This window comes from Petromyzon marinus, unplaced genomic scaffold, assembly GCF_048934315.1.
Source record: "Petromyzon marinus isolate PM22_M1 ecotype Great Lakes invasive population unplaced genomic scaffold, UKy_Petmar_22M1.pri1.0 PM_Scaffold_17, whole genome shotgun sequence".
Taxonomy (NCBI): domain Eukaryota; kingdom Metazoa; phylum Chordata; class Hyperoartia; order Petromyzontiformes; family Petromyzontidae; genus Petromyzon; species Petromyzon marinus.
Genome location: NW_027423135.1, coordinates 809338 through 834890, shown reverse-complemented (window position 1 = coordinate 834890; position 25553 = coordinate 809338). Strand labels below are relative to the sequence as shown.

At 52.8% G+C, this 25553-nt stretch overlaps 1 protein-coding gene across 1 annotated transcript in view; it reads right to left on the bottom strand.

Moving 5' to 3' along the window:
* MCCC1 (methylcrotonyl-CoA carboxylase subunit 1) overlaps positions 1 to 23941 on the bottom strand; it is a 73025-nt gene extending 49084 nt beyond the window's left edge. Inside the window, 8 exon segments of the mRNA XM_076063691.1 lie at positions 31 to 152; positions 5356 to 5503; positions 12928 to 13031; positions 13033 to 13050; positions 13694 to 13789; positions 17236 to 17369; positions 19689 to 19750; positions 22577 to 23941. Coding sequence (XP_075919806.1) covers positions 31 to 152; positions 5356 to 5503; positions 12928 to 13031; positions 13033 to 13050; positions 13694 to 13789; positions 17236 to 17369; positions 19689 to 19750; positions 22577 to 22611 — 719 coding nt within the window. The 5' untranslated portion in view covers positions 22612 to 23941.
* Positions 23942 to 25553: the final 1612 nt, after the last annotated feature.

Sequence of the window (25553 nt, the reverse complement as noted above, 5' to 3'; positions counted from 1 at the left end):
CACACCATGTCACACCACACCGCGTCACACCGTGGGTTCTGGAGGAATCTCTCTATGAGCATGTCGTCATTGTTGAATGACTTCATCGCCTCTCTCCGTGCCGCTCCCAGCTGCTCCTCAAACTCCACGTCGCTCCGCACGATCCTCATGCCCTGCGCACCATCACCACCATCACCGCCATCACCATCACCGCCATCACCATCACCGCCATCACCATCACCGCCATCACCATCAGCACCATCATCACCGCCATCGTCATCATCACCATCATCGCCATCACCATTACCATCACCATCATCACCATCACCACCATCACCGCCGTCACCATCAGCACCATCATCACCGCCATCGTCATCATCACCATCATCGCCATCACCATCACCATCATCACCATCACCACCATCACCGCCGTCACCATCAGCACCATCATCACCGCCATCGTCATCATCACCATCACCGCCATCACCATCACCGCCGTCACCATCAGCACCATCATCACCGCCATCGTCATCATCACCATCATCGCCATCACCATTACCATCACCATCATCACCATCACCACCATCACCGCCGTCACCATCAGCACCATCATCACCGCCATCGTCATCATCACCATCATCGCCATCACCATCATCGCCATCACCATCACCATCATCACCATCACCACCATCACCGCCGTCACCATCAGCACCATCATCACCGCCATCGTCATCATCACCATCATCGCCATCACCATCACCGCCATCACCATCAGCACCATCATCACCATCATCGTCATCATCGCCATCACCGCCAACACCATCAGCACCATCACCGCCATCACCGCCATCACCATCACTACCACCACCATCACCGCCATCTCCGCCATCACCGCCATCACCGCCAGCACCGCCATCAACACGATCACCGCCATCACCGCCATCACCGCCATCACCACCACCAGGATCACCGCCATCACCGCCATCACCATCATCACCATCAGCACTATCATCACCATCATCGCCATCACCGCCATCACCGCCATCATCACCATCGCCATCATCGCCATCACCGCCATCACCATCATCAACACCATCATCAACACCATCACCATCATCAACCATCATCGCCATCATCGCCATCACCATCACCGCCATCACCACCATCACCATCATCACCATCACCGCCATCACCATCACCACCACCAGGATCACCGCCATCACCGCCATCACCATCATCACCATCAGCACTATCATTACCATCATCGCCATCACCGCCATCACCATCATCAACACCATCATCACCATCACCGCCATCACCATCATCAACACCATCACGACCATCGCTATCACCGCCATCACCGCCATCACAATCATCAACACCATCACCATCATCACCATCAGCACCATCACCACCACCACCTTCATCACCATCACCACCATCAACACCACCACCATCATTACCATCATCACCATCAACACCATCACCATCATCACCATCAATACCATCACCATCAACACCATCATCACCGCCATCAACATCATCACCATCACTGCCATCAACACCATCACCAACACCGTCAGCATCATAATCACCACCATCCCCGCCATCAACACCATCATCACCATCATCACCACCATCACCACCATCACCACCACCATCACCATCACCACCATCACCACCACCATCACCACCACCATCACCACCACCACCACCATCACCACCACCACCATCACCACCATCATCATCAACACCATCAACACCATCACCATCATCACCGCCATCACCGCCATCATCACCACCATCAACACCATCACCACCATCAACACCATCACCACCATCAACACCATCAACACCATGACCATCATCATCAACACCATCATCATCAACACCATGACCATCATCATCATCAACACCATCATCATCAACACCATCACCATCATCATCAACACCATCACCATCATCATCAACACCATCACCATCATATTCACCATCATCACCACCATCATCATCATCAACACCGTCAACACTGTCAGCGTCGCTCCGCACGATCCGCATGCCCCGTGTATCATCGCCATCATCATCATCATCAGCACCATCACCAACATCAACAACATCAGCATCATCACCACCATCACCAACATCATCATCACCAGCATCAACAACATCATCACCACATTGTCTGGTGAGCGTGAGTGGTGCGTTGTGTCTGAGCGGTGAGCTGTCTGCCTGGTGAGCTGGTGAGCGCCATCTGGTGAGCGTGTCTCAGCGGTGAGCTCCACCCCGTGAGCTCCACCCTGTGAGCTCTACACAGTGAGCTCCACCCAGTGAGCTCTACACAGTGAGCTCTACACAGTGAGCTCTACACAGTGAGCTCCACACAGTGAGCTCTACACAGTGAGCTCCACCCAGTGAGCTCTACACAGTGAGCTCTACACAGTGAGCTCTGCACAGTGAGCTCTGCACAGTGAGCTCTACACAGTGAGCTCCACACAGTGAGCTCTACACAGTGAGCTCTACACAGTGAGCTCCACCCAGTGAGCTCTACACAGTGAGCTCTACACAGTGAGCTCCACACAGTGAGCTCCACACAGTGAGCTCTACACAGTGAGCTCTACACAGTGAGCTCCACCCAGTGAGCTCCACACAGTGAGCTCTACACAGTGAGCTCTACACAGTGAGCTCTACACAGTGAGCTCCACACAGTGAGCTCCACACAGTGAGCTCTACACAGTGAGCTCTACACAGTGAGCTCCACCCAGTGAGCTCCACACAGTGAGCTCCACACAGTGAGCTCTACACAGTGAGCTCTACACAGTGAGCTCTACACAGTGAGCTCTACACAGTGAGCTCCACACAGTGAGCTCTACACAGTGAGCTCTACACAGTGAGCTCTACACAGTGAGCTCTACACAGTGAGCTCTACACAGTGAGCTCCACCCAGTGAGCTCTACACAGTGAGCTCTACACAGTGAGCTCTACACAGTGAGCTCCACACAGTGAGCTCAACACAGTGAGCTCTACACAGTGAGCTCTACACAGTGAGCTCCACACAGTGAGCTCTACACAGTGAGCTCTACACAGTGAGCTCTACACAGTGAGCTCTACACAGTGAGCTCCACCCAGTGAGCTCCACCCAGTGAGCTCTACACAGTGAGCTCCACACAGTGAGCTCTACACAGTGAGCTCTACACAGTGAGCTCCACCCAGTGAGCTCTACACAGTGAGCTCCACCCTGTGAGCTCTACACAGTGAGCTCTACACAGTGAGCTCTACACAGTGAGCTCCAGTGAGCTCTACACAGTGAGCTCTACACAGTGAGCTCCACACAGTGAGCTCCACACAGTGAGCTCCACACAGTGAGCTCTACACAGTGAGCTCTACACAGTGAGCTCCACACAGTGAGCTCTACACAGTGAGCTCTACACAGTGAGCTCCACACAGTGAGCTCTACACAGTGAGCTCCACACAGTGAGCTCTACACAGTGAGCTCTACACAGTGAGCTCCACACAGTGAGCTCTACACAGTGAGCTCTACACAGTGAGCTCCACACAGTGAGCTCCACACAGTGAGCTCCACACAGTGAGCTCCACACAGTGAGCTCCACACAGTGAGCTCTACACAGTGAGCTCTACACAGTGAGCTCCACACAGTGAGCTCCACACAGTGAGCTCTACAGTGAGCTCCACCCAGTGAGCTCCACACAGTGAGCTCCACACAGTGAGCTCTACACAGTGAGCTCCACACAGTGAGCTCCACAGTGAGCTCTACACAGTGAGCTCTACACAGTGAGCTCTACACAGTGAGCTCTACACAGTGAGCTCCACACAGTGAGCTCCACACAGTGAGCTCTACACAGTGAGCTCTACACAGTGAGCTCCACACAGTGAGCTCTACACAGTGAGCTCTACACAGTGAGCTCTACACAGTGAGCTCTACACAGTGAGCTCCACACAGTGAGCTCTACAGTGAGCTCCACACAGTGAGCTCTACACAGTGAGCTCCACACAGTGAGCTCTACAGTGAGCTCTACACAGTGAGCTCCACACAGTGAGCTCCACACAGTGAGCTCCACACAGTGAGCTCCACACAGTGAGCTCCATACAGTGAGCTCTACACAGTGAGCTCTACACAGTGAGCTCCACACAGTGAGCTCTACACAGTGAGCTCTACACAGTGAGCTCCACACAGTGAGCTCTACACAGTGAGCTCCACACAGTGAGCTCCACACAGTGAGCTCCACACAGTGAGCTCTACACAGTGAGCTCTACAGTGAGCTCCACCCAGTGAGCTCCACACAGTGAGCTCCACACAGTGAGCTCTACACAGTGAGCTCCACACAGTGAGCTCTACACAGTGAGCTCCACACAGTGAGCTCCACACAGTGAGCTCTACACAGTGAGCTCTACAGTGAGCTCCACCCAGTGAGCTCCACACAGTGAGCTCTACACAGTGAGCTCTACACAGTGAGCTCTACACAGTGAGCTCTACACAGTGAGCTCCACACAGTGAGCTCTACACAGTGAGCTCCACACAGTGAGCTCTACACAGTGAGCTCTACACAGTGAGCTCTACACAGTGAGCTCCATACAGTGAGCTCCACCCAGTGAGCTCTACACAGTGAGCTCTACACAGTGAGCTCTACACAGTGAGCTCTACACAGTGAGCTCAACACAGTGAGCTCCACACAGTGAGCTCTACACAGTGAGCTCTACACAGTGAGCTCCACACAGTGAGCTCTACACAGTGAGCTCTACACAGTGAGCTCCACACAGTGAGCTCTACACAGTGAGCTCCACACAGTGAGCTCTACACAGTGAGCTCTACACAGTGAGCTCCATACAGTGAGCTCCACCCAGTGAGCTCTACACAGTGAGCTCAACACAGTGAGCTCTACACAGTGAGCTCCACACAGTGAGCTCTACCCAGTGAGCTCCACACAGTGAGCTCTACACAGTGAGCTCTACACAGTGAGCTCCATACAGTGAGCTCCACCCAGTGAGCTCCACCCAGTGAGCTCTACACAGTGAGCTCTACACAGTGAGCTCTACACAGTGAGCTCCACACAGTGAGCTCTACCCAGTGAGCTCCACACAGTGAGCTCTACACAGTGAGCTCCACACAGTGAGCTCTACACAGTGAGCTCCACACAGTGAGCTCTACACAGTGAGCTCCACACAGTGAGCTCTACACAGTGAGCTCCACACAGTGAGCTCTACACAGTGAGCTCTACACAGTGAGCTCCACCCAGTGAGCTCCACACAGTGAGCTCTACACAGTGAGCTCTACACAGTGAGCTCCACACAGTGAGCTCTACACAGTGAGCCCCACCCCGTGAGCTCCACCCCGTGAGCTCCACCCCGAGAGGCTCTCACCTTGCCACCGCCACCCCTCACTGCCTTCACCATCACCGGGTAGCCGATAAGCTCCGCCTCCTTTCTCAGCCGCCCGTCTGATTGGTCGTCGCCGTGGTAACCCTTGATGATTGGCACCCCGGCCGCCTCCATGATGGCCTTGGACGTGCTGGGAGGGTGAGGGGGGGTGAGGGGGGGTGGTGAGGGGGGTGGTGAGGGGGGGGGTGAGGGGTGGTGAGTGGTGAGTAGTGAGCGAGCGGTGAGTGAGCGGTGGGTGAGCGAGTGGTGAGTGAATGGTGAGAGAGTGTTGAGTGTTGAGTGGTGACCTCTTGAACCCCATGTCTCTGATGGCGGAGGCGGGTGGTGAGTGAGTGGTGAGTGAGTGGTGAGTGAGTGGTGAGCGAGGTGAGTGGTGAGCGGGGTGAGAGTGGTGAGTGGTGAGCGTGGTGGGCGGGTGGTGAGTGAGTGGTGAGCGTGGTGGGCGAGTGGTGAGTGAGTGAGTGAGTGGTGAGTGAGTGGTGAGTGAGTGAGTGAGTGGTGAGTGAGCGAGGTGAGTGGTGAGTGAGTGGTGAGTGGTGAGTGAGTGGTGAGTGAGTGAGTGGTGAGTGAGTGGTGAGTGAGTGGTGAGTGAGGTGAGTGAGTGGTGAGTGAGTGGTGAGTGAGTGGTGAGTGAGTGAGTGAGTGGTGAGTGAGTGGTGAGTGAGTGGTGAGTGAGTGGTGAGTGGTGAGTGAGTGAGTGAGTGGTGAGTGAGTGGTGAGTGAGTGGTGAGTGAGTGAGTGGTGAGTGAGTGGTGAGTGAGTGGTGAGTGGTGAGTGGTGAGTGAGTGGTGAGTGTTGAGTGAGTGGTGAGTGGTGAGTGAGTGGTGAGTGAGTGGTGAGTGGTGAGTGAGTGAGTGGTGAGTGGTGAGTGAGTGGTGGGTGAGTGAGTGAGTGGTGAGGGAGTGGTGAGTGGTGAGTGAGTGAGTGGTGAGTGTTGAGTGAGTGGTGAGTGTTGAGTGAGTGGTGAGTGGTGAGTGAGTGGTGAGTGAGTGGTGAGTGAGTGAGTGAGTGGTGAGTGGTGAGTGAGTGGTGAGTGTTGAGTGGTGAGTGAGTGGTGAGTGAGTGTTGAGTGAGTGAGTGAGTGGTAGTGGTGAGTGTGGTGTTGAGTGGTGAGTGAGTGGTGAGTGAGTGGTGAGTGTTGAGTGGTGAGTGAGTGGTGAGTGAGTGGTGAGTGAGTGGTGAGTGAGTGGTGAGTGAGTGAGTGAGTGGTGAGTGAGTGGGTGAGTGGTGAGTGAGTGAGTGAGTGGTGAGTGTTGAGTGAGTGGTGAGTGGTGAGTGAGTGGTGAGTGAGTGGTGAGTGAGTGGTGAGTGAGTGGTGAGTGGTGAGTGAGTGAGTGAGTGGTGAGTGAGTGGTGAGTGGTGAGTGAGTGGTGAGTGAGTGTTGAGTGAGTGAGTGAGTGGTAGTGGTGGTGGTGAGTGTTGAGTGAGTGAGTGAGTGGTGAGTGAGTGGTGAGTGTTGAGTGAGTGGTGAGTGAGTGGTGAGTGAGTGGTGAGTGGTGAGTGAGTGGTGAGTGAGTGGTGAGTGAGTGAGTGAGTGGTGAGTGAGTGAGTGTTGAGTGGTGGTGAGTGGTGGTGAGTGGTGAGTGAGTGGTGAGTGGTGAGTGAGTGTTGAGTGGTGAGTGAGTGGTGAGTGAGTGGTGAGTGTTGAGTGGTGAGTGTTGAGTGAGTGGTGGTAGTGAGTGGTGAGTGAGTGGTGAGTGAGTGGTGAGTGTTGAGTGAGTGGTGGTAGTGAGTGGTGAGTGAGTGGTGAGTGAGTGTTGAGTGATGAGTGGTGAGTGTTGAGTGGTGAGTGGTGAGTGTGAGTGGTGAGTGTTGAGTGGTGAGTGGTGAGTGAGTGGTGAGTGAGTGGTGAGTGAGTGGTGAGTGTTGAGTGGTGAGTGGTGAGTGAGTGGTGAGTGAGTGGTGAGTGAGTGGTGAGTGTTGAGTGGTGAGTGAGTGGTGAGTGAGTGGTGAGTGAGTGGTGAGTGGTGAGTGTTGAGTGGGTGAGTGTTGAGTGGTGAGTGAGTGTTGAGTGAGTGTTGAGTGGTGAGTGAGTGGTGAGTGAGTGTTGAGTGAGTGTTGAGTGGTGAGTGAGTGGTGAGTGAGGTGGTGAGTGTTGAGTGGTGAGTGTTGAGTGGTGAGTGTTGAGTGGTGAGTGTTGAGTGGTGAGTGAGTGGTGAAGTGAGTGAGTGGTGAGCTAGGTGAGTGAGTGGTGAGTGTTGAGTGTTGAGTGAGTGAGTGTTGAGTGGTGAGTGAGTGTTGAGTGAGTGAGTGGTGGTAGTGAGTGGTGAGTGAGTGGTGAGTGTTGAGTGTTGAGTGAGTGAGTGGTGAGTGAGTGGTGAGTGTTGAGTGGTGAGTGTTGAGTGGTGAGTGAGTGTTGAGTGGTGAGTGTTGAGTGAGTGTTGAGTGGTGACCTCTTGAACCCCATGTCTCTGATGGCGGAGGCGGGTGGTGAGTGAGTGTTGAGTGTTGAGTGGTGAGTGTTGAGTGGTGAGTGAGTGGTGAGTGTTGAGTGGTGAGTGAGTGTTGAGTGGTGAGTGTTGAGTGGTGAGTGAGTGGTGAGCAAGGTGAGTGAGTGGTGAGTGTTGAGTGGTGAGTGAGTGGTGAGCTAGGTGAGTGGTGAGTGGTGAGTGAGTGAGTGGTGAGTGAGTGGTGAGTGAGTGGTGAGAGAGTGTTGAGTGTTGAGTGGTGAGTGAGTGTTGAGTGGTGAGTGAGTGGTGAGCTAGGAGTGTTGAGTGAGGGTGAGTGTTGAGTGGTGAGTGAGTGGTGAGCTAGGTGAGTGTTGAGTGTTGAGTGGTGTGCAAGGTGAGTGTTGAGTGGTGAGTGTTGAGTGTGAGTGGTGAGTGTTGAGTGGTGAGCAAGGTGAGTGTTGAGTGGTGAGTGTTGAGTGGTGAGCAAGGTGAGTGTTGAGTGGTGAGTGTTGAGTGGTGAGTGTTGAGTGGTGAGTGGAGTGGTGAGTGAGTGAGTGAGTGTTGAGTGTTGAGTGGTGACCTCTTGAACCCCATGTCTCTGATGGCGGAGGCGGTGGTGAGTGAGTGGTGAGTGAGTGTTGAGTGGTGAGTGGTGAGCTAGGTGAGTGTTGAGTGGTGAGTGTTGAGTGGTGAGTGAGTGTTGAGTGGTGAGTGTTGAGTGGTGACCTCTTGAACCCCATGTCTCTGATGGCGGAGGCGGGTGGTGAGTGAGTGGTGAGCTAGGTGAGTGAGTGTTGAGTGGTGAGTGAGTGAGTGGTGAGTGAGTGTTGAGTGTTGAGTGGTGAGTGAGTGGTGAGTGTTGAGTGGTGAGTGAGTGGTGAGCTAGGTGAGTGAGTGGTGAGTGTTGAGTGGTGAGTGAGTGTTGAGTGGTGAGTGTTGAGTGGTGAGTGAGTGGTGAGCTAGGTGAGTGAGTGTTGAGTGTTGAGTGGTGACCTCTTGAACCCCATGTCTCTGATGGCGGAGGCGGGTGGTGAGTGAGTGGTGAGTGAGTGGTGAGTGAGTGGTGAGTGAGTGGTGAGTGAGTGGTGAGTGTTGAGTGGTGAGTGTTGAGTGGTGAGTGTTGAGTGAGTGTTGAGTGGTGAGTGTTGAGTGGTGAGTGAGTGAGTGTTGAGTGTTGAGTGGTGACCTCTTGAACCCCATGTCTCTGATGGCGGAGGCGGGTGGTGAGTGAGTGGTGAGTGAGTGGTGAGTGAGTGGTGAGTGAGTGGTGAGTGGTGAGTGTTGAGTGGTGAGTGTTGAGTGGTGAGTGGTGAGTGTTGAGTGGTGACCTCTTGAACCCCATGTCTCTGATGGCGGAGGCGGGTGGTGAGTGAGTGGTGAGTGAGTGGTGAGTGAGTGGTGAGTGAGTGGTGAGTGGTGAGTGTTGAGTGGTGAGTGAGTGGTGAGTGTTGAGTGGTGACCTCTTGAACCCCATGTCTCTGATGGCGGAGGCGGGTGGTGAGTGAGTGGTGAGTGAGTGGTGAGTGAGTGGTGAGTGAGTGGTGAGTGTTGAGTGGTGAGTGTTGAGTGGTGAGTGTTGAGTGGTGACCTCTTGAACCCCATGTCTCTGATGGCGGAGGCGGGTGGTGAGTGAGTGGTGAGTGAGTGGTGAGTGAGTGGTGAGTGAGTGGTGAGTGAGTGGTGAGTGTTGAGTGGTGAGTGTTGAGTGAGTGTTGAGTGGTGAGTGTTGAGTGGTGAGTGTTGAGTGGTGAGTGAGTGAGTGTTGAGTGTTGAGTGGTGACCTCTTGAACCCCATGTCTCTGATGGCGGAGGCGGGTGGTGAGTGAGTGGTGAGTGAGTGGTGAGTGAGTGGTGAGTGAGTGGTGAGTGGTGAGTGTTGAGTCGTGAGTGTTGAGTGGTGAGTGGTGAGTGTTGAGTGGTGACCTCTTGAACCCCATGTCTCTGATGGCGGAGGCGGGTGGTGAGTGAGTGGTGAGTGAGTGGTGAGTGAGTGGTGAGTGAGTGGTGAGTGTTGAGTGGTGAGTGTTGAGTGGTGACCTCTTGAACCCCATGTCTCTGATGGCGGAGGCGGGTGGTGAGTGAGTGGTGAGTGAGTGGTGAGTGAGTGGTGAGTGAGTGGTGAGTGAGTGGTGAGTGTTGAGTGGTGAGTGTTGAGTGGTGAGTGTTGAGTGGTGACCTCTTGAACCCCATGTCTCTGATGGCGGAGGCGGGTGGTGAGTGAGTGGTGAGTGAGTGGTGAGTGAGTGGTGAGTGAGTGGTGAGTGGTGAGTGTTGAGTGGTGAGTGAGTGGTGAGTGTTGAGTGGTGACCTCTTGAACCCCATGTCTCTGATGGCGGAGGCGGGTGGTGAGTGAGTGGTGAGTGAGTGGTGAGTGAGTGGTGAGTGAGTGGTGAGTGTTGAGTGGTGAGTGTTGAGTGGTGAGTGTTGAGTGGTGAGTGTTGAGTGGTGACCTCTTGAACCCCATGTCTCTGATGGCGGAGGCGGGTGGTGAGTGAGTGGTGAGTGAGTGGTGAGTGAGTGGTGAGTGAGTGGTGAGTGGTGAGTGTTGAGTGGTGAGTGAGTGGTGAGTGTTGAGTGGTGACCTCTTGAACCCCATGTCTCTGATGGCGGAGGCGGGTGGTGAGTGAGTGGTGAGTGAGTGGTGAGTGAGTGGTGAGTGAGTGGTGAGTGTTGAGTGGTGAGTGTTGAGTGGTGAGTGTTGAGTGGTGACCTCTTGAACCCCATGTCTCTGATGGCGGAGGCGGGTGGTGAGTGAGTGGTGAGTGAGTGGTGAGTGAGTGGTGAGTGAGTGGTGAGTGTTGAGTGGTGAGTGAGTGGTGAGTGTTGAGTGGTGACCTCTTGAACCCCATGTCTCTGATGGCGGAGGCGGGTGGTGAGTGAGTGGTGAGTGAGTGGTGAGTGAGTGGTGAGTGAGTGGTGAGTGGTGAGTGTTGAGTGGTGAGTGAGTGGTGAGTGTTGAGTGGTGACCTCTTGAACCCCATGTCTCTGATGGCGGAGGCGGGTGGTGAGTGAGTGGTGAGTGAGTGGTGAGTGAGTGGTGAGTGAGTGGTGAGTGTTGAGTGGTGAGTGTTGAGTGGTGAGTGTTGAGTGGTGACCTCTTGAACCCCATGTCTCTGATGGCGGAGGCGGGTGGTGAGTGAGTGGTGAGTGAGTGGTGAGTGAGTGGTGAGTGAGTGGTGAGTGGTGAGTGTTGAGTGGTGAGTGAGTGGTGAGTGTTGAGTGTTGACCTCTTGAACCCCATGTCTCTGATGGCGGAGGCGGGTGGTGAGTGAGTGGTGAGTGTTGAGTGGTGAGTGAGTGTTGAGTGGTGAGCAAGGTGAGTGGTGAGTGTTGAGTGGTGACCTCTTGAACCCCATGTCTCTGATGGCGGAGGCGGGTGGTGAGTGAGTGGTGAGTGTTGAGTGGTGAGTGAGTGTTGAGTGTTGAGTGGTGAGTGTTGAGTGGTGACCTCTTGAACCCCATGTCTCTGATGGCGGAGGCGGGTGGTGAGTGAGTGGTGAGTGAGTGGTGAGTGAGTGGTGAGTGAGTGGTGAGTGAGTGGTGAGTGTTGAGTGGTGAGTGAGTGGTGAGTGTTGAGTGGTGACCTCTTGAACCCCATGTCTCTGATGGCGGAGGCGGGTGGTGAGTGAGTGGTGAGTGAGTGGTGAGTGAGTGGTGAGTGAGTGGTGAGTGTTGAGTGGTGAGTGAGTGGTGAGTGTTGAGTGGTGACCTCTTGAACCCCATGTCTCTGATGGCGGAGGCGGGTGGTGAGTGAGTGGTGAGTGAGTGGTGAGTGAGTGGTGAGTGTTGAGTGGTGAGTGTTGAGTGGTGAGTGTTGAGTGGTGACCTCTTGAACCCCATGTCTCTGATGGCGGAGGCGGGTGGTGAGTGAGTGGTGAGTGAGTGGTGAGTGAGTGGTGAGTGAGTGGTGAGTGGTGAGTGTTGAGTGGTGAGTGAGTGGTGAGTGTTGAGTGGTGACCTCTTGAACCCCATGTCTCTGATGGCGGAGGCGGGTGGTGAGTGAGTGGTGAGTGTTGAGTGGTGAGTGAGTGTTGAGTGTTGAGTGGTGAGTGTTGAGTGGTGACCTCTTGAACCCCATGTCTCTGATGGCGGAGGCGGGTGGTGAGTGAGTGGTGAGTGAGTGGTGAGTGAGTGGTGAGTGAGTGGTGAGTGAGTGTTGAGTGGTGACCTCTTGAACCCCATGTCTCTGATGGCGGAGGCGGGTGGTGAGTGAGTGGTGAGTGAGTGGTGAGTGAGTGGTGAGTGAGTGGTGAGTGGTGAGTGGGTGGTGAGTGTCCTGAGTTGGTGACCTCTTGAACCCCATGTCTCTGATGGCGGAGGCGGGTGGTGAGTGAGTGGTGAGTGAGTGGTGAGTGAGTGATGGTGAGTGTTGAGTGGTGAGTGGAGTGAGTGAGGTGGTGAGTGTTGAGTGGTGACCTCTTGAACCCCATGTCTCTGATGGCGGAGGCGGGTGGTGAGTGAGTGGTGAGTGAGTGGTGAGTGAGTGGTGAGTGAGTGGTGAGTGAGTGGTGAGTGGTGAGTGTTGAGTGGTGAGTGAGTGGTGAGTGTTGAGTGGTGACCTCTTGAACCCCATGTCTCTGATGGCGGAGGCGGGTGGTGAGTGAGTGGTGAGTGGAGGAGAGGTGAGTGGTGAGTGAGTGTTGAGTGGTGGGGGTGAGTGTTGAGTGGTGAGTGTTGAGTGGTGACCTCTTGAACCCCATGTCTCTGATGGCGGAGGCGGGTGGTGAGTGAGTTGGTGAGTTGAGTGGTGAGTGTGAGTGTTGAGTGGTGAGTGTGAGTGGTGAGTGTTGAGTGGTGACCTCTTGAACCCCATGTCTCTGATGGCGGAGGCGGGTGGTGAGTGAGTGGTGAGTGTGAGTGGTGAGTGAGTGTTGAGTGGTGAGTGTTGAGTGGTGAGTGTTGAGTGGTGACCTCTTGAACCCCATGTCTCTGATGGCGGAGGCGGGTGGTGAGTGAGTGGTGAGTGAGTGGTGAGTGAGTGGTGAGTGAGTGGTGAGTGAGTGGTGAGTGGTGAGTGTTGAGTGGTGAGTGAGTGGTGAGTGTTGAGTGGTGACCTCTTGAACCCCATGTCTCTGATGGCGGAGGCGGGTGGTGAGTGAGTGGTGAGTGTTGAGTGGTGAGTGAGTGTTGAGTGGTGAGTGAGTGGTGAGTGTTGAGTGGTGACCTCTTGAACCCCATGTCTCTGATGGCGGAGGCAGGTGGCCCAACGAAGACAACTCCGGCCGCGTGGCACCGCTCAGCAAACTCCGCAGACTCCGACAAAAAACCCGTAGCCTGGGTGCACTGCCTGGGGGGGGTCACGTGGGGGGGGGTCACGTGGGGGGGGGGTCACGTGGGGGGGGGTCACGTGGGGGGGGGTCACGTGGGGGGGGTCACGTGGGGGGGGGTCACGTGGGGGGGGGTCACGTGGGGGGGGGGTCACGTGGGGGGGGGTCACGTGGGGGGGGTCACGTGGGGGGGTCACGTGGGGGGGTCACGTGGGGGTGAGACGTGTGAACAAGGGTGAGACAGTGAAGAAGAGTAGCAATCAGTGTGCCCCTCCCCCCTCGTGCCCCTCCCCCCTCGTGCCCCTCCCCCCCACGTGCCCCCTCCCCCCACGTGCCCCTCCCCCCCACGTGCCCCTCCCCCACGTGCTCCCCTCCCCCTCGTGCCCCTCCCCCCACGTGCCCCTCCCCCCCCGTGCCCCTCCCCCCCCACGTGCCCCTCCCCCCCACGTGCCCCTCCCCCACGTGCTCCCCCTCCCCCACGTGCTCCCCCTCGCCCCCTCGTGCCCTCGCCCCCACGTGCCCCTCCCCCCACGTGCCCCTCCCCCCACGTGCCCCTCCCCCCACGTGCCCCTCCCCCCACGTGCCCCTCCCCCCCACGTGCCCCTCCCCCCCACGTGCCCCTCCCCCCCCCGTGCCCCTCCCCCCACGTGCCCCTCCCCTCACCTGACACCCGGAGTGCCGTGCCACGTCCAGGATTCTGTCCATGTTCAGGTAGCTCAGCTGTGACGCCGCTGGGCCAATGTGGTGTGCCTCGTCCGCCTGTGACGTCACAACAACAACAACCAATGTGGTGTGCCTCGTCCGCCTGTGACGTCACAACAACAACAACCAATGTGGTGTGCCTCGTCCGCCTGTGACGTCACAACAACAACAACCAATGTGGTGTGCCTCGTCCGCCTGTGACGTCACAACAACAACAACCAATGTGGTGTGCCTCGTCGCCTGTGACGTCACAACACCAACAACAACATCGCTACAACAACAACAACATCGCTACAACAACAACATCGCTACAACAACAACAACAACATCGCTACAACAACAACAACCAAGTGGTGGCGACGTCACAACAACAACATCGCTACAACAACAACAACAAAGTGGTGGTGACGTCACAACATTAACATCGCTACAACAACAACAAAGTGGTGGTGACGTCACAACAACAACAACATCGCTCCAACAACAACAAAGTGGTGGTGACGTCACAACAACAACATCGCTCCAACGACAACAACAACAACAACCAAGTGGTGGTGACGTCACAACATCGCTACAACAACAACAACCAAGTGGTGGTGACGTCACAACAACAACATCGCTCCAACAACAACCAAGTGGTGGTGACGTCACAACAACAACAACATCGCTCCAACAACAACCAAGTGGTGGTGACGTCACAACAACAACATCGCTCCAACGACAACAACAACAACAACCAAGTGGTGGTGACGTCACAACATCGCTACAACAACAACAACCAAGTGGTGGGACGTCACAACAACAACAACATCGCTCCAACAACAACCAAGTGGTGGTGACGTCACAACAACAACAACATCGCTCCAACAACAACCAAGTGGTGGTGACGTCACAACAACAACATCGCTCCAACGACAACAACAACCAAGTGGTGGTGACGTCACAACATCGCTACAACAACAACAACCAAGTGGTGGTGACGTCACAACAACAACAACATCGCTCCAACAACCAAGTGGTGGTGACGTCACAACAACAACAACATCGCTCCAACAACAACCAAGTGGTGGTGACGTCACAACAACAACATCGCTCCAACGACAACAACAACAACAACCAAGTGGTGGTGACGTCACAACATCGCTACAACAACAACAACCAAGTGGTGGTGACGTCACAACAACAACATCGCTCCAACAACAACAACCACCAAGTGGTGGTGACGTCACAACAACATCGCTCCAACAACAACAACCAAGTGGTGGTGACGTCACAACAACAACATCGCTCCAACAACAACAACAACTGCCACAAAGTGGTGGTGGTTGTTGGTATGGTGGTGGTTGTTGGTATGGTGGTGGTTGTTGTTGGTATGGTGGTTGTTGTTGGTATGGTGGTTGTTGTTGGTATGGTGGTTGTTGTTGGTATGGTGGTGGTGGTTGTTGGTATGGTGGTGGTTGTTGTTGGTATGGTGGTTGTTGTTGGTATGGTGGTGGTGGTTGTTGGTATGGTGGTGGTGGTTGTTGGTATGGTGGTGGAGGTTGTTGGTATGGTGGTGGTGGTTGGTATGGTGGTGGTGGTTGTTGGTATGGTGGTGGGTGTTGTTGGTATGGGGGTGGTTGTTGGTATGGTGGTGGTTGTTGGTATGGTGGTTGTTGTTGGTATGGTGGTGGTGGTTGTTGTTATGGTGGTGGTTGTTGGTATGGTGGTGGTGGTTGTTGGTATGGTGGTTGTTGGTATGGTGGTGGTGGTTGTTGGTATGGTGGTGGTGGTTGTTGGTATGGTGGTGGTGGTTGTTGGTATGGTGGTGGTTGTTGTTGGTATGGTGGTGGTTGTTGGTATGGTGGTGGTTGTTGTTATGGTGGTGGTTGTTGGTATGGTGGTTGTTGTTGGTATGGTGGTTGTTGTTGGTATGGTGGTGGTGGTTGTTAGTATGGTGGTAGTGGTTGTTAGTATAGTGGTGGTGGTTGTTGGTATGGTGGTGGTTGTTGTTGGTATGGTGGTGGTTGATGGTATGGTGGTGGTTGTTGGTATGGTGGTGGTTGTTGGTATGGTGGTGGTGGTTGTTGGTATGGTGGTTGTTGTTGGTATGGTGGTGGTTGTTGGTAAGGTGGTGGTGGTTGTTGGTATGGTGGTGGTTGTTGTTGGTATGGTGGTGGTTGTTGGTATGGTGGTGGTTGTTGTTGTTATGGTGGTGGTTGTTGGTATGGTGGTGGTTGTTGGTATGGTGGTGGTTGTTGGTATGTTGGTGGTTGTTGTTGGTATGGTGGTGGTTGTTGTTGGTATGGTGGTGGTTGTTGTTGGTATGGTGGTGGTTGTTGTTGGTATGGTGGTGGTGGTTGTTGGTATGGTGGTGGTTGTTGTTGGTATGGTGGTGGTGGTTGTTGGTATGGTGGTTGTTGTTGGTATGGTGGTGGTTGTTGTTGGTATGGTGGTGGTTGTTGTTGGTATGGGGGTGGTTGTTGTTGGTATGGTGGTGGTTGTTGTTGGTATGGTGGTGGTTGTTGTTGGTATGGTGGTGGTTGTTGTTGGTATGGTGGTGGTGGTTGTTGGTATGGGGGTGGTTGTTGTTGTTGGTATGGTGGTTGTTGGTATGGTGGTTGTTGGTATGGTGGTGGTGGTTGTTGGTATGGGGGTGGTGGTGGTTGTTGGTATGGTGGTGGTTGTTTTGGTATGGTGGTGGTTGTTGTTGGTATGGTGGTTGTTGTTGGTATGGTGGTGGTTGTTGTTGGTATGGTGGTGGTGGTTGTTGGTATGGTGGTGGTTGTTGTTATGGTGGTGGTGGTTGTTGGTATGGTGGTTGTTGTTGGTATGGTGGTGGTTGTTGTTGGTATGGTGGTTGTTGTTGTTGGTATGGTGGTTGTTGTTGGTATGGTGGTGGTTGTTGTTGGTATGGTGGTGGTTGTTGTTGGTATGGTGGTGGTTGTTGTTGGTATGGTGGTGGTTGTTGTTATGGTGGTGGTTGTTGGTATGGTGGTGGTTGTTGGTATGGTGGTGGTTGTTGGTATGTTGGTGGTTGTTGTTGGTATGGTGGTGGTGGTTGTTGGTATGGTGGTGGTGGTTGTTGTTGGTATGGTGGTGGTGGTTGTTGGTATGGTGGTGGTTGTTGGTATGGTGGTGGTGGTTGTTGTTGGTATGGTGGTGGTGGTTGTTGGTATAGTGGTGGTTGTTGTTGGTATGGTGGTGGTGGTTGTTGGTATGGTGGTGGTTGTTGTTGGTATGGTGGTGGTGGTTGTTGGTATGGTGGTGGTGGTTGTTGTTGGTATGGTGGTGGCTGTTGTTGGTATGGTGGTGGTTGTTGGTATGGTGGTGGTTGTTGTTGGTATGGTGGTGGTGGTTGTTGGTATGGTGGTGGTTGTTGTTGGTATGGTGGTGGTGGTTGTTGTTGGTATGGTGGTGGTGGTTGTTGTTGGTATGGTGGTGGTTGTTGCGGTGGTGGCTGCGGCGGTCGTGGTGGCGGTTGCCACGGTTACTGTTGCCGCCGCCGCCACAGCTGTGGTTACCATGGCGACGTGCATGGCTGTAGCGTCGGGGTCGCTGAACACCGCCACGCTCCGCACCCCCATGGCCCTCGCCGAACGGATGACGCGGCACGCAATCTCTCCCCGGTTCGCCACCAACACCGAGTCGATCCTGCCTGGGTCACGGGGTCACGGGGTCACGGGGTCACGCAATCTCTCCCCGGTTCGCCACCAACACCGAGTCGATCCTGCCTGGGTCACGGGGTCACGGGGTCACGGGGTCACGCAATCTCTCCCCGATTCGCCACCAACACCGAGTCGATCCTGCCTGGGTCACGGGGTCACGGGGTCACGGGGTCACGGGGTCACGCAATCTCTCCCCGGTTCGCCACCAACACCGAGTCGATCCTGCCTGGGTCACGGGGTCACGGGGTCACGGGGTCACGCAATCTCTCCCCGGTTCGCCACCAACACCGAGTCGATCCTGCCTGGGTCACGGGGTCACGGGGTCACGCAATCTCTCCCCGGTTCACCATCAACACCGAGTCGATCCTGCCTGGGTCACGGGGTCACGGGGTCACGGGGTCACGCAATCTCTCCCCGGTTCACCACCAACACCGAGTCGATCCTGCCTGGGTCACGGGGTCACGGGGTCATGCAATCTCTCCCCGGTTCGCCACCAACACCGAGTCGATCCTGCCTGGGTCACGGGGTCACGGGGTCACGCAATCTCTCCCCGGTTCGCCACCAACACCGAGTCGATCCTGCCTGGGTCACGGGGTCACGGGGTCACGCAATCTCTCCCCGGTTCGCCACCAACACCGAGTCGATCCTGCCTGGGTCACGGGGTCACGGGGTCACGCAATCTCTCCCCGGTTCGCCACCAACGCCGAGTCGATCCTGCGGAGACCAGGGGTCACTGGGTCACGTGGTCACGTGGTCACGGGGAAACGCGTTCTCCACGTGGAGCTGATGTAGCCATGCTGTAGATCAGGGGTGGGGGCCGTCTGAGGCACCGCGGAATCATTTGGGTCTCTGGAGCTGCCAAGGCAACCGCAGGCGGGACTCCAAATTCAACAAATCTAGGAGAGCAAAACGTGGAAAAGCAGTTGCGAGTAGCGGCAACATCGTCGTCAATAGCCGGCTAACATCACCATCATCATCATCACACTATGCCTCGCCAAAGAGAAGCAGTTCCAGCCCATGGCATTAGGGGCGACTTAATTAAATGTTTGACCAAATCTAACGGGCTAATTTTTAAGTTGATAATCTTGTATGGCCCGCGGATGATGTTATGTAAATATCCAAATGGCCCTTGGCAGAAAAAAATGTTCCCCACCCCTGCTGTAGGTGATGGTGATCATGATACTGGTGACGGTCATGGTGGTGGTGGTGGTGATGGTGGTGGCGGTGATGATGGTGACAGTGGTGATGATGTAGTCATGCTGTAGATGATGGTGATGATGATACTGGTGGCGGTGATGGTGGTGATGATGGTGATGATGGTGATGATGTAGTCATGCTGTAGATGATGGTGATGATGATACTGGTGGCGGTGATGGTGGTGGCGGTGATGGTGATGATGATGTAGTCATGCTGTAGATGATGGTGATGATGATACTGGTGGCGGTGATGGTGGTGGCGGTGATGGTGATGATGATGTAGTCATGCTGTAGATGATGGTGATGATCATACTGGTGGCGGTGATGATGATGGTGGTGGTGATGGTGATGATGTAGCCATGCTGTAGATGTTAGTGATCATGATACTGGTGGTGGTGATGGTGGTGATGGTGATAATGATGTAGTCATGCTGTAGATGATGGTGATGATCATACTGGTGGCGGTGATGATGATGGTGGTGGTGATGGTGATGATGTAGCCATGCTGTAGATGTTAGTGATCATGATACTGGTGGTGGTGTGATGGTGGTGATGGTGATAATGATGTAGTCATGCTGTAGATGATGGTGATCATTACACTGGTGATGGTGATGATGTAGTCATGCTGTAGATGATGGTGATCATGATACTGGTGGTGGTGGTGGTGATAGTGATGATGTAGTTATGCTGTAGATGATGGTGATCATGATACTGGTGGTGGTGATGGTGGTGATGATGATGTAGTCATGCTGTAGATTACGGTGATCATGATGCTGGTGGTGGTGATGGTGGTGGTGATGGTGATGTAGCCATGCTGTAGATGATGGTGATGATGATACTGGTGGCGGTGATGGTGGTGATGGTGGTGATGGTGATGATGATACTGGTGGCGGTGATGGTGATGATGGTGATGATGTAGTCATGCTGTAGATGATGGTGATCATGATACTGGTGGTGGTGATGGTGATGGTGGTGATGTAGTCATGCTGTAGATGATGATGATGATACTGGTGGCGGTGGTGGTGGTGATGGTGATGATGATGTAGTCATGCTGTAGATGATGGTGATGATGATACTGGTGGCGGTGGTGATAGTGGTGATGTGGAGCCATCACCGGAATGGGGAGAGGAGGAGTAGAGAACTCTTGATGGGACTGCATTACGCCTGGCCCAACCCCTGCAGCACAACGCAGCAACACAGCACAACACATCACGCGTCACACCACACACGCCACAACTAATACACTACACACACTATACACTACAATTAATACACTACACACACTATACACTACACTAATACACTACACATCCACATCCCTATACACTACACACACTACACACATACACACACACACACTTACACCACACGCAATATACACCACACATACTACACACCACACACACTATACACTACACACACTATACACTATACACCACACACACTATATACCTATACACACACACCACACTATACACTACACACCACACTATACAATACACACCACACACTCTATACACCACACACTATACACTACACACACTATACACTACAAATTAATACACTACACACTATACACTACACACACAAAAACTATACACCAACACACACTATACACCATACACCACACACACTATACACTACACACCACACACTCTATACACTATACACACTATACACTACACACAATAACACTACAACACACTATACACTATACACCACACACACTATACACTATACCCCACACACACACACTATACACTACACATACACTATACACTACAATTAATACACTATACACTACACACACAATACACTATACACCACACACACTATACACCATACACCACACACACTACACACTAACACCAACACACTATATCACTATACACCACACACACTATACACTACACACCACACACACTATACACTACACACACACACACTATACACTACACACCACACACACTACACACAACTAATACACTACACACTATACACACACTACACTTAATACACTACACACACACCACAACTAGTACACTATACACTATACACACACTATACACTACACACACACTATACACTACACACACAACTAATACACAACACACACACTATACACCACACACACACTAATACACTACACACACAACTAATACACCACACACACAATACACTACACACACACTAATACACTACACACACACTATACACTACACACACACTAATACACTACACACACACTATACACTACACACACACTATACACTATACACACTATACACTAACCACACACATTATACACTATACACCACACACATTATACACTATACACCACACACATTATACACTATACACCACACACATTATACACTATACACCACACACATTATACACTATACACCACACACATTATACACTATACACCACACACATTATACACTATACACCACACTAATACACTACACACACACACTATACACACACTAATACACTACACACACACTATACACTACACACACACTAATACACTACACACACACTAATACACTACACACACAACTAATACACTACACACACACTAATACACTACACACACACTAATACACTACACACACACTAATACACTACACACACACTATACACCACACACACACAACTAATACACCACACACACACAACTAATACACCACACACACACAACTAATACACTACACACACACTATACACTACACACACACTATACACTACACACACAACTAATATACTACACACACACTCTACACTACACACACACTAATACACCACACACACACAACTAATACACTACACACACACTAATACACTACACACACAACTAATACACCACACACACAACTAATACACCACACAGACAACTAATACACTACACACACACTATACACTACACACACAACTAATACACTACACACACACTATACACTACACACACAACTAATACACTACACACACACTAATACACTACACACACACTATACACACAACTAATACACTACACACACACTATACACTACACACACACTAATACACTACACACACACTAATACACTACACACCACACACACTATACACTACACACTATACACTACACACACACTATACATTACACACCACACACACTATACACCACACACACTACACACACTATACACCACACACACCACCACATTATACACCACACACACTACACACCATACACTACACACGCTGTACACTACACACCACCACGCTTAATACACTACACAAACACACCACAACTAGTACACTATGCACTACACACACCACAACTAATACGCCATACATAGTGGTGGTAGTTGTGGTAGTGGTGGGTAGTGGTGGTAGTAGTGGTGGTGGTAGTGGCTAGTAGTGGTGGTGGTGGTTGTGGTGGTAGTGGTGGTTGTGGTGGTAGTGATAATGGTGGTTGTGCTGGTGGTAGTGGTGGTGGTGGTTGTGGTAGTGGCTAGTAGTGGTGGTGGTGGTTGTGGTGGTAGTGGTGGTTGTGGTGGTAGTGGTGGTTGTGGTGGTAGTGGTGGTAGTGATAATGGTGGTTGTGCTGGTGGTAGTGGTGGTTGTGGTAGTGGTGGTAGCTGTGGTAGTGGTGGTTGTTGTGGTGGCGATAGTGGTGGTGGTAGTAGTGGTGGTGGTTGTTGTGGTGGTTGTGGTGGTTGTTGTGGTGGTGATAGTGGTGTTGGTAGTAGTGGTGGTGGTTGTTGTTGTGGTGGTTGTTGTTGTGGTGATAGTGGTTGTTGTGGTGGAGGTGGTTGTGGTTGTTGTGGTGGAGGTGGTTGTTGTGGTGGAGGTGGTTGTGGTGATAGTGGTTGTGGTGATAGTGGTTGTTGTGGTTGTTGTGGTGGAGGTGGTTGTGGTGGTGGTGGTTGTTGTGGTGGAGGTGGTTGTGGTGGAGGTGGTTGTGGTGGAGGTGGTGGTGGTTGTGGTGGAGGTGGTTGTGGTGGTGTTCACCTCCACAGAGACGCGAACATCGCCTGGGCAGACATTGACAAGCGACGCAATGACGTAACCCGCCGGGAGGTGTGTCCTCGCCGGCCAATGGGAGCGCGTCTCTTGAGCCTGCGCGTGACGTCACCACGCACGTCCCGACCTTGGTGGGGGGGGGTTGGCGGAGCCGATGTGCGTGGCTACGTCATCACTAACGCGCGATGACGTCACTACACTTAAGCGAAACCGCCCCCCGCCGCTATTGGGCAACGCGACTATCTACGTCATCACGTAAGCCAGGACGGACAACTCTTGTGCGCGGTGACGTCAGCGCCACGTCCATAGCGCGTGAACGTCACCGCGCACGTCCGACCTTGGTGGTGGGGGAGGGGGCCGGAGCCGACGTGCGTGGTTGCGTCATCACCAACGCGCGATGACGTCACTGCACTTAAGCGAAACCGCCGCCCCCCGCCGCATGTGGGTGACGCGACCACATGACATCATCACGTAAAACCGGGACAGAGAACTCTGCGTGTGATGACGTCAGCGCGCACCCTGGTGCGCGGCCCCCTTACCCCCCCCCTCCACCGGCCAAGGTCAGACGTGCGCGGTGACGTCAGCGCGCACGGTCACACAGCGCGGTGACGTCACCACGCACGGTTACATCGGTGGGGCGGGAGAGGGGGGGTTTGCGGAGTCGACGTGCGTGGTGACGTCACCACAAACGCGCGGTGACGTCGTGCTGTCGTTTCAGAATTAAAATGTTAGTGTGTTTCAAAAAAATGTTAACACTTTGGAGAATTTGCATCGATAACCACGGGAGATGTGCCCTCTGGAGAAGGTTCTGGGCAACGCGTTGACAACGATGGCTAACAGGTGGTCTGATACTCTTTGGTTCTATTCGGTAAAGTCACGTAGTAGGTAAAAAAATAAAACAACAAAATTCACGACGTTTCGGCCTGGGCTGGACTGTCTTCACTCCAGCGCTGTCCTCGTGACAGTACGGTCCCCTTCACCTGATGAAGGCCACTTGTGTTTGTGGCCGAAACGTCGTGATTTTTGTCGTCTTATTTTTTACCTACTACGTGACTTTACCGAATAGAACCAAAGAGTATGGATCCTTGCAGTCACGAAAGCTTTAAATCTAGAAGGTGGTCTGATCTTTAAAGGCGTATTTGGGAAATTTATAGATTTGAAGCTTTCTTGACCGCAAGGATTCATACTCTTTGGTTTCATTCGGTAAAGTCACGTAGTAGGTAACAAATAAAACAAAATAAGCCAAAATAAAAAAATAAAATCACGACGTTTCGGAGGCAACACAAGCTTCCGTCTTCAGGTGGAACAGTCACAGAAGAATATCTGTGTCGAGTACACAGACGATCTGGTTTATATCTAGGTTAGGGGGGGTGGGAGCCAGAAAGGAAAGTGGGTGGGTGGGTGGGAGGGCTGAGTTCAGCATATTCTTGGTTCATATTCTTAGTTCTTTCGGTAAAGTCACGTTGAAGGGAAACAATAAAATAATAAAATATATATAAAACAATAAAAATTCTCACGACGTTTCGACCATAACACAAATAAATTAATGCAAACCGACACACCTGATGACGACCGTTTGTGTTATGGTTGAAACGTCGTGAGAATTTTTATTGTTTTATATATATTTTATTATTTTATTGTTTCCCTTCAACGTGACTTTACCGAAAGAACTAAGAATATGAATTACTGGAGTCACGAAAGCTTTAAATCAAAATATTCTTGGTTCTTTCGGTAAAGTCACGTTGAAGGGAAACAATAAAACAATAAAAATATAGAACAATAAAAATTATCACGACGTTTCGACTGCAATACAAGCAATCATCATCAGGTGTGAAAACCACAACAAGAAAATTTTAAAAAAGTGGCCCCTATAAAACCGTATGGGTTGACAGCGATGGGATTCCTCCTCCTGCGGGAGGGAGCTGGTAGGAACGTCGGGTTGCTCGGTCAATGGCCAGGGTCAACAACAATGGCGGCACCACCACGTGGTGTGTTCCGCAACAATATGCCCGACTGTGAGGGCGGGCACAAGCCGGCGTGAGTTGGTGAAACGTTGAGTTTTATAAGGGGGGCACCACGGGGTGACCGGTCCCTCCCCACCCAGCCCCTCCCCACTCAGCCCCTCCCCACCCAGCCCCTCCCCACCCAGCCCCTCCCCATCCAGCCCACCCAGCCCCTCCCCACCCAGCCCCTCCCCACCCTCCCTCTCCACCCAGCCCCTCCCCACCCAGCCCCTCCCCACCCAGCCCCTCCCCATCCAGCCCCTCCCCACCCAGCCCCTCCCCATCCAGCCCCTCCCCACCCAGCCCCTCCCCACCCAGCCCCACCCTCCCCACCCAGCCCCTCCCCACCCAGCCCCTCCCCACCCAGCCCCTCCCCTCCCTCCCCACCCAGCCCCTCCCCACCCAGCCCCTCCCCTCCCTCCCCACCCAGCCCCTCCCCTCCCCACCCAGCGCCACCCCTACCCCTCCCATTCTTGGATGCACGACGGACGGACAGCCACAATAATCATCCCCTGTGGGCTGCTGGTGGTGTAGTAACCAGGAGGTTCCTACACAGTATAAATATCTTCTTTGGTTCTTTCGGTAAAGTCACGTAGAATGAGAATAAAATAATAAATTGATAAAATAAAATAACACAATAATATTCTCACGACGTTTCGGCCACAACACAAGTGGCCGAAACGTCCTGAGAATATTATTGTGTTATTTTATTTTATCAATTTATTATTTTATTCTCATTCTACGTGACTTTACCGAAAGAACCAAAGAAGATGAATCATTGCAGTCACGAAAGCTTTAAATCGAAAAGTATATCTTCTGATTCTCTGGGCGCTGTGATATCTGGCCACGAGGCCTCTGCCCTTTTACACGACCCATCACCTGCCTTCATCCATGCCCAGCCACAGCACCTATCGATTCATCAATACCGTTATGGGACCTCCTTTGCCAGTACCAAAATATGA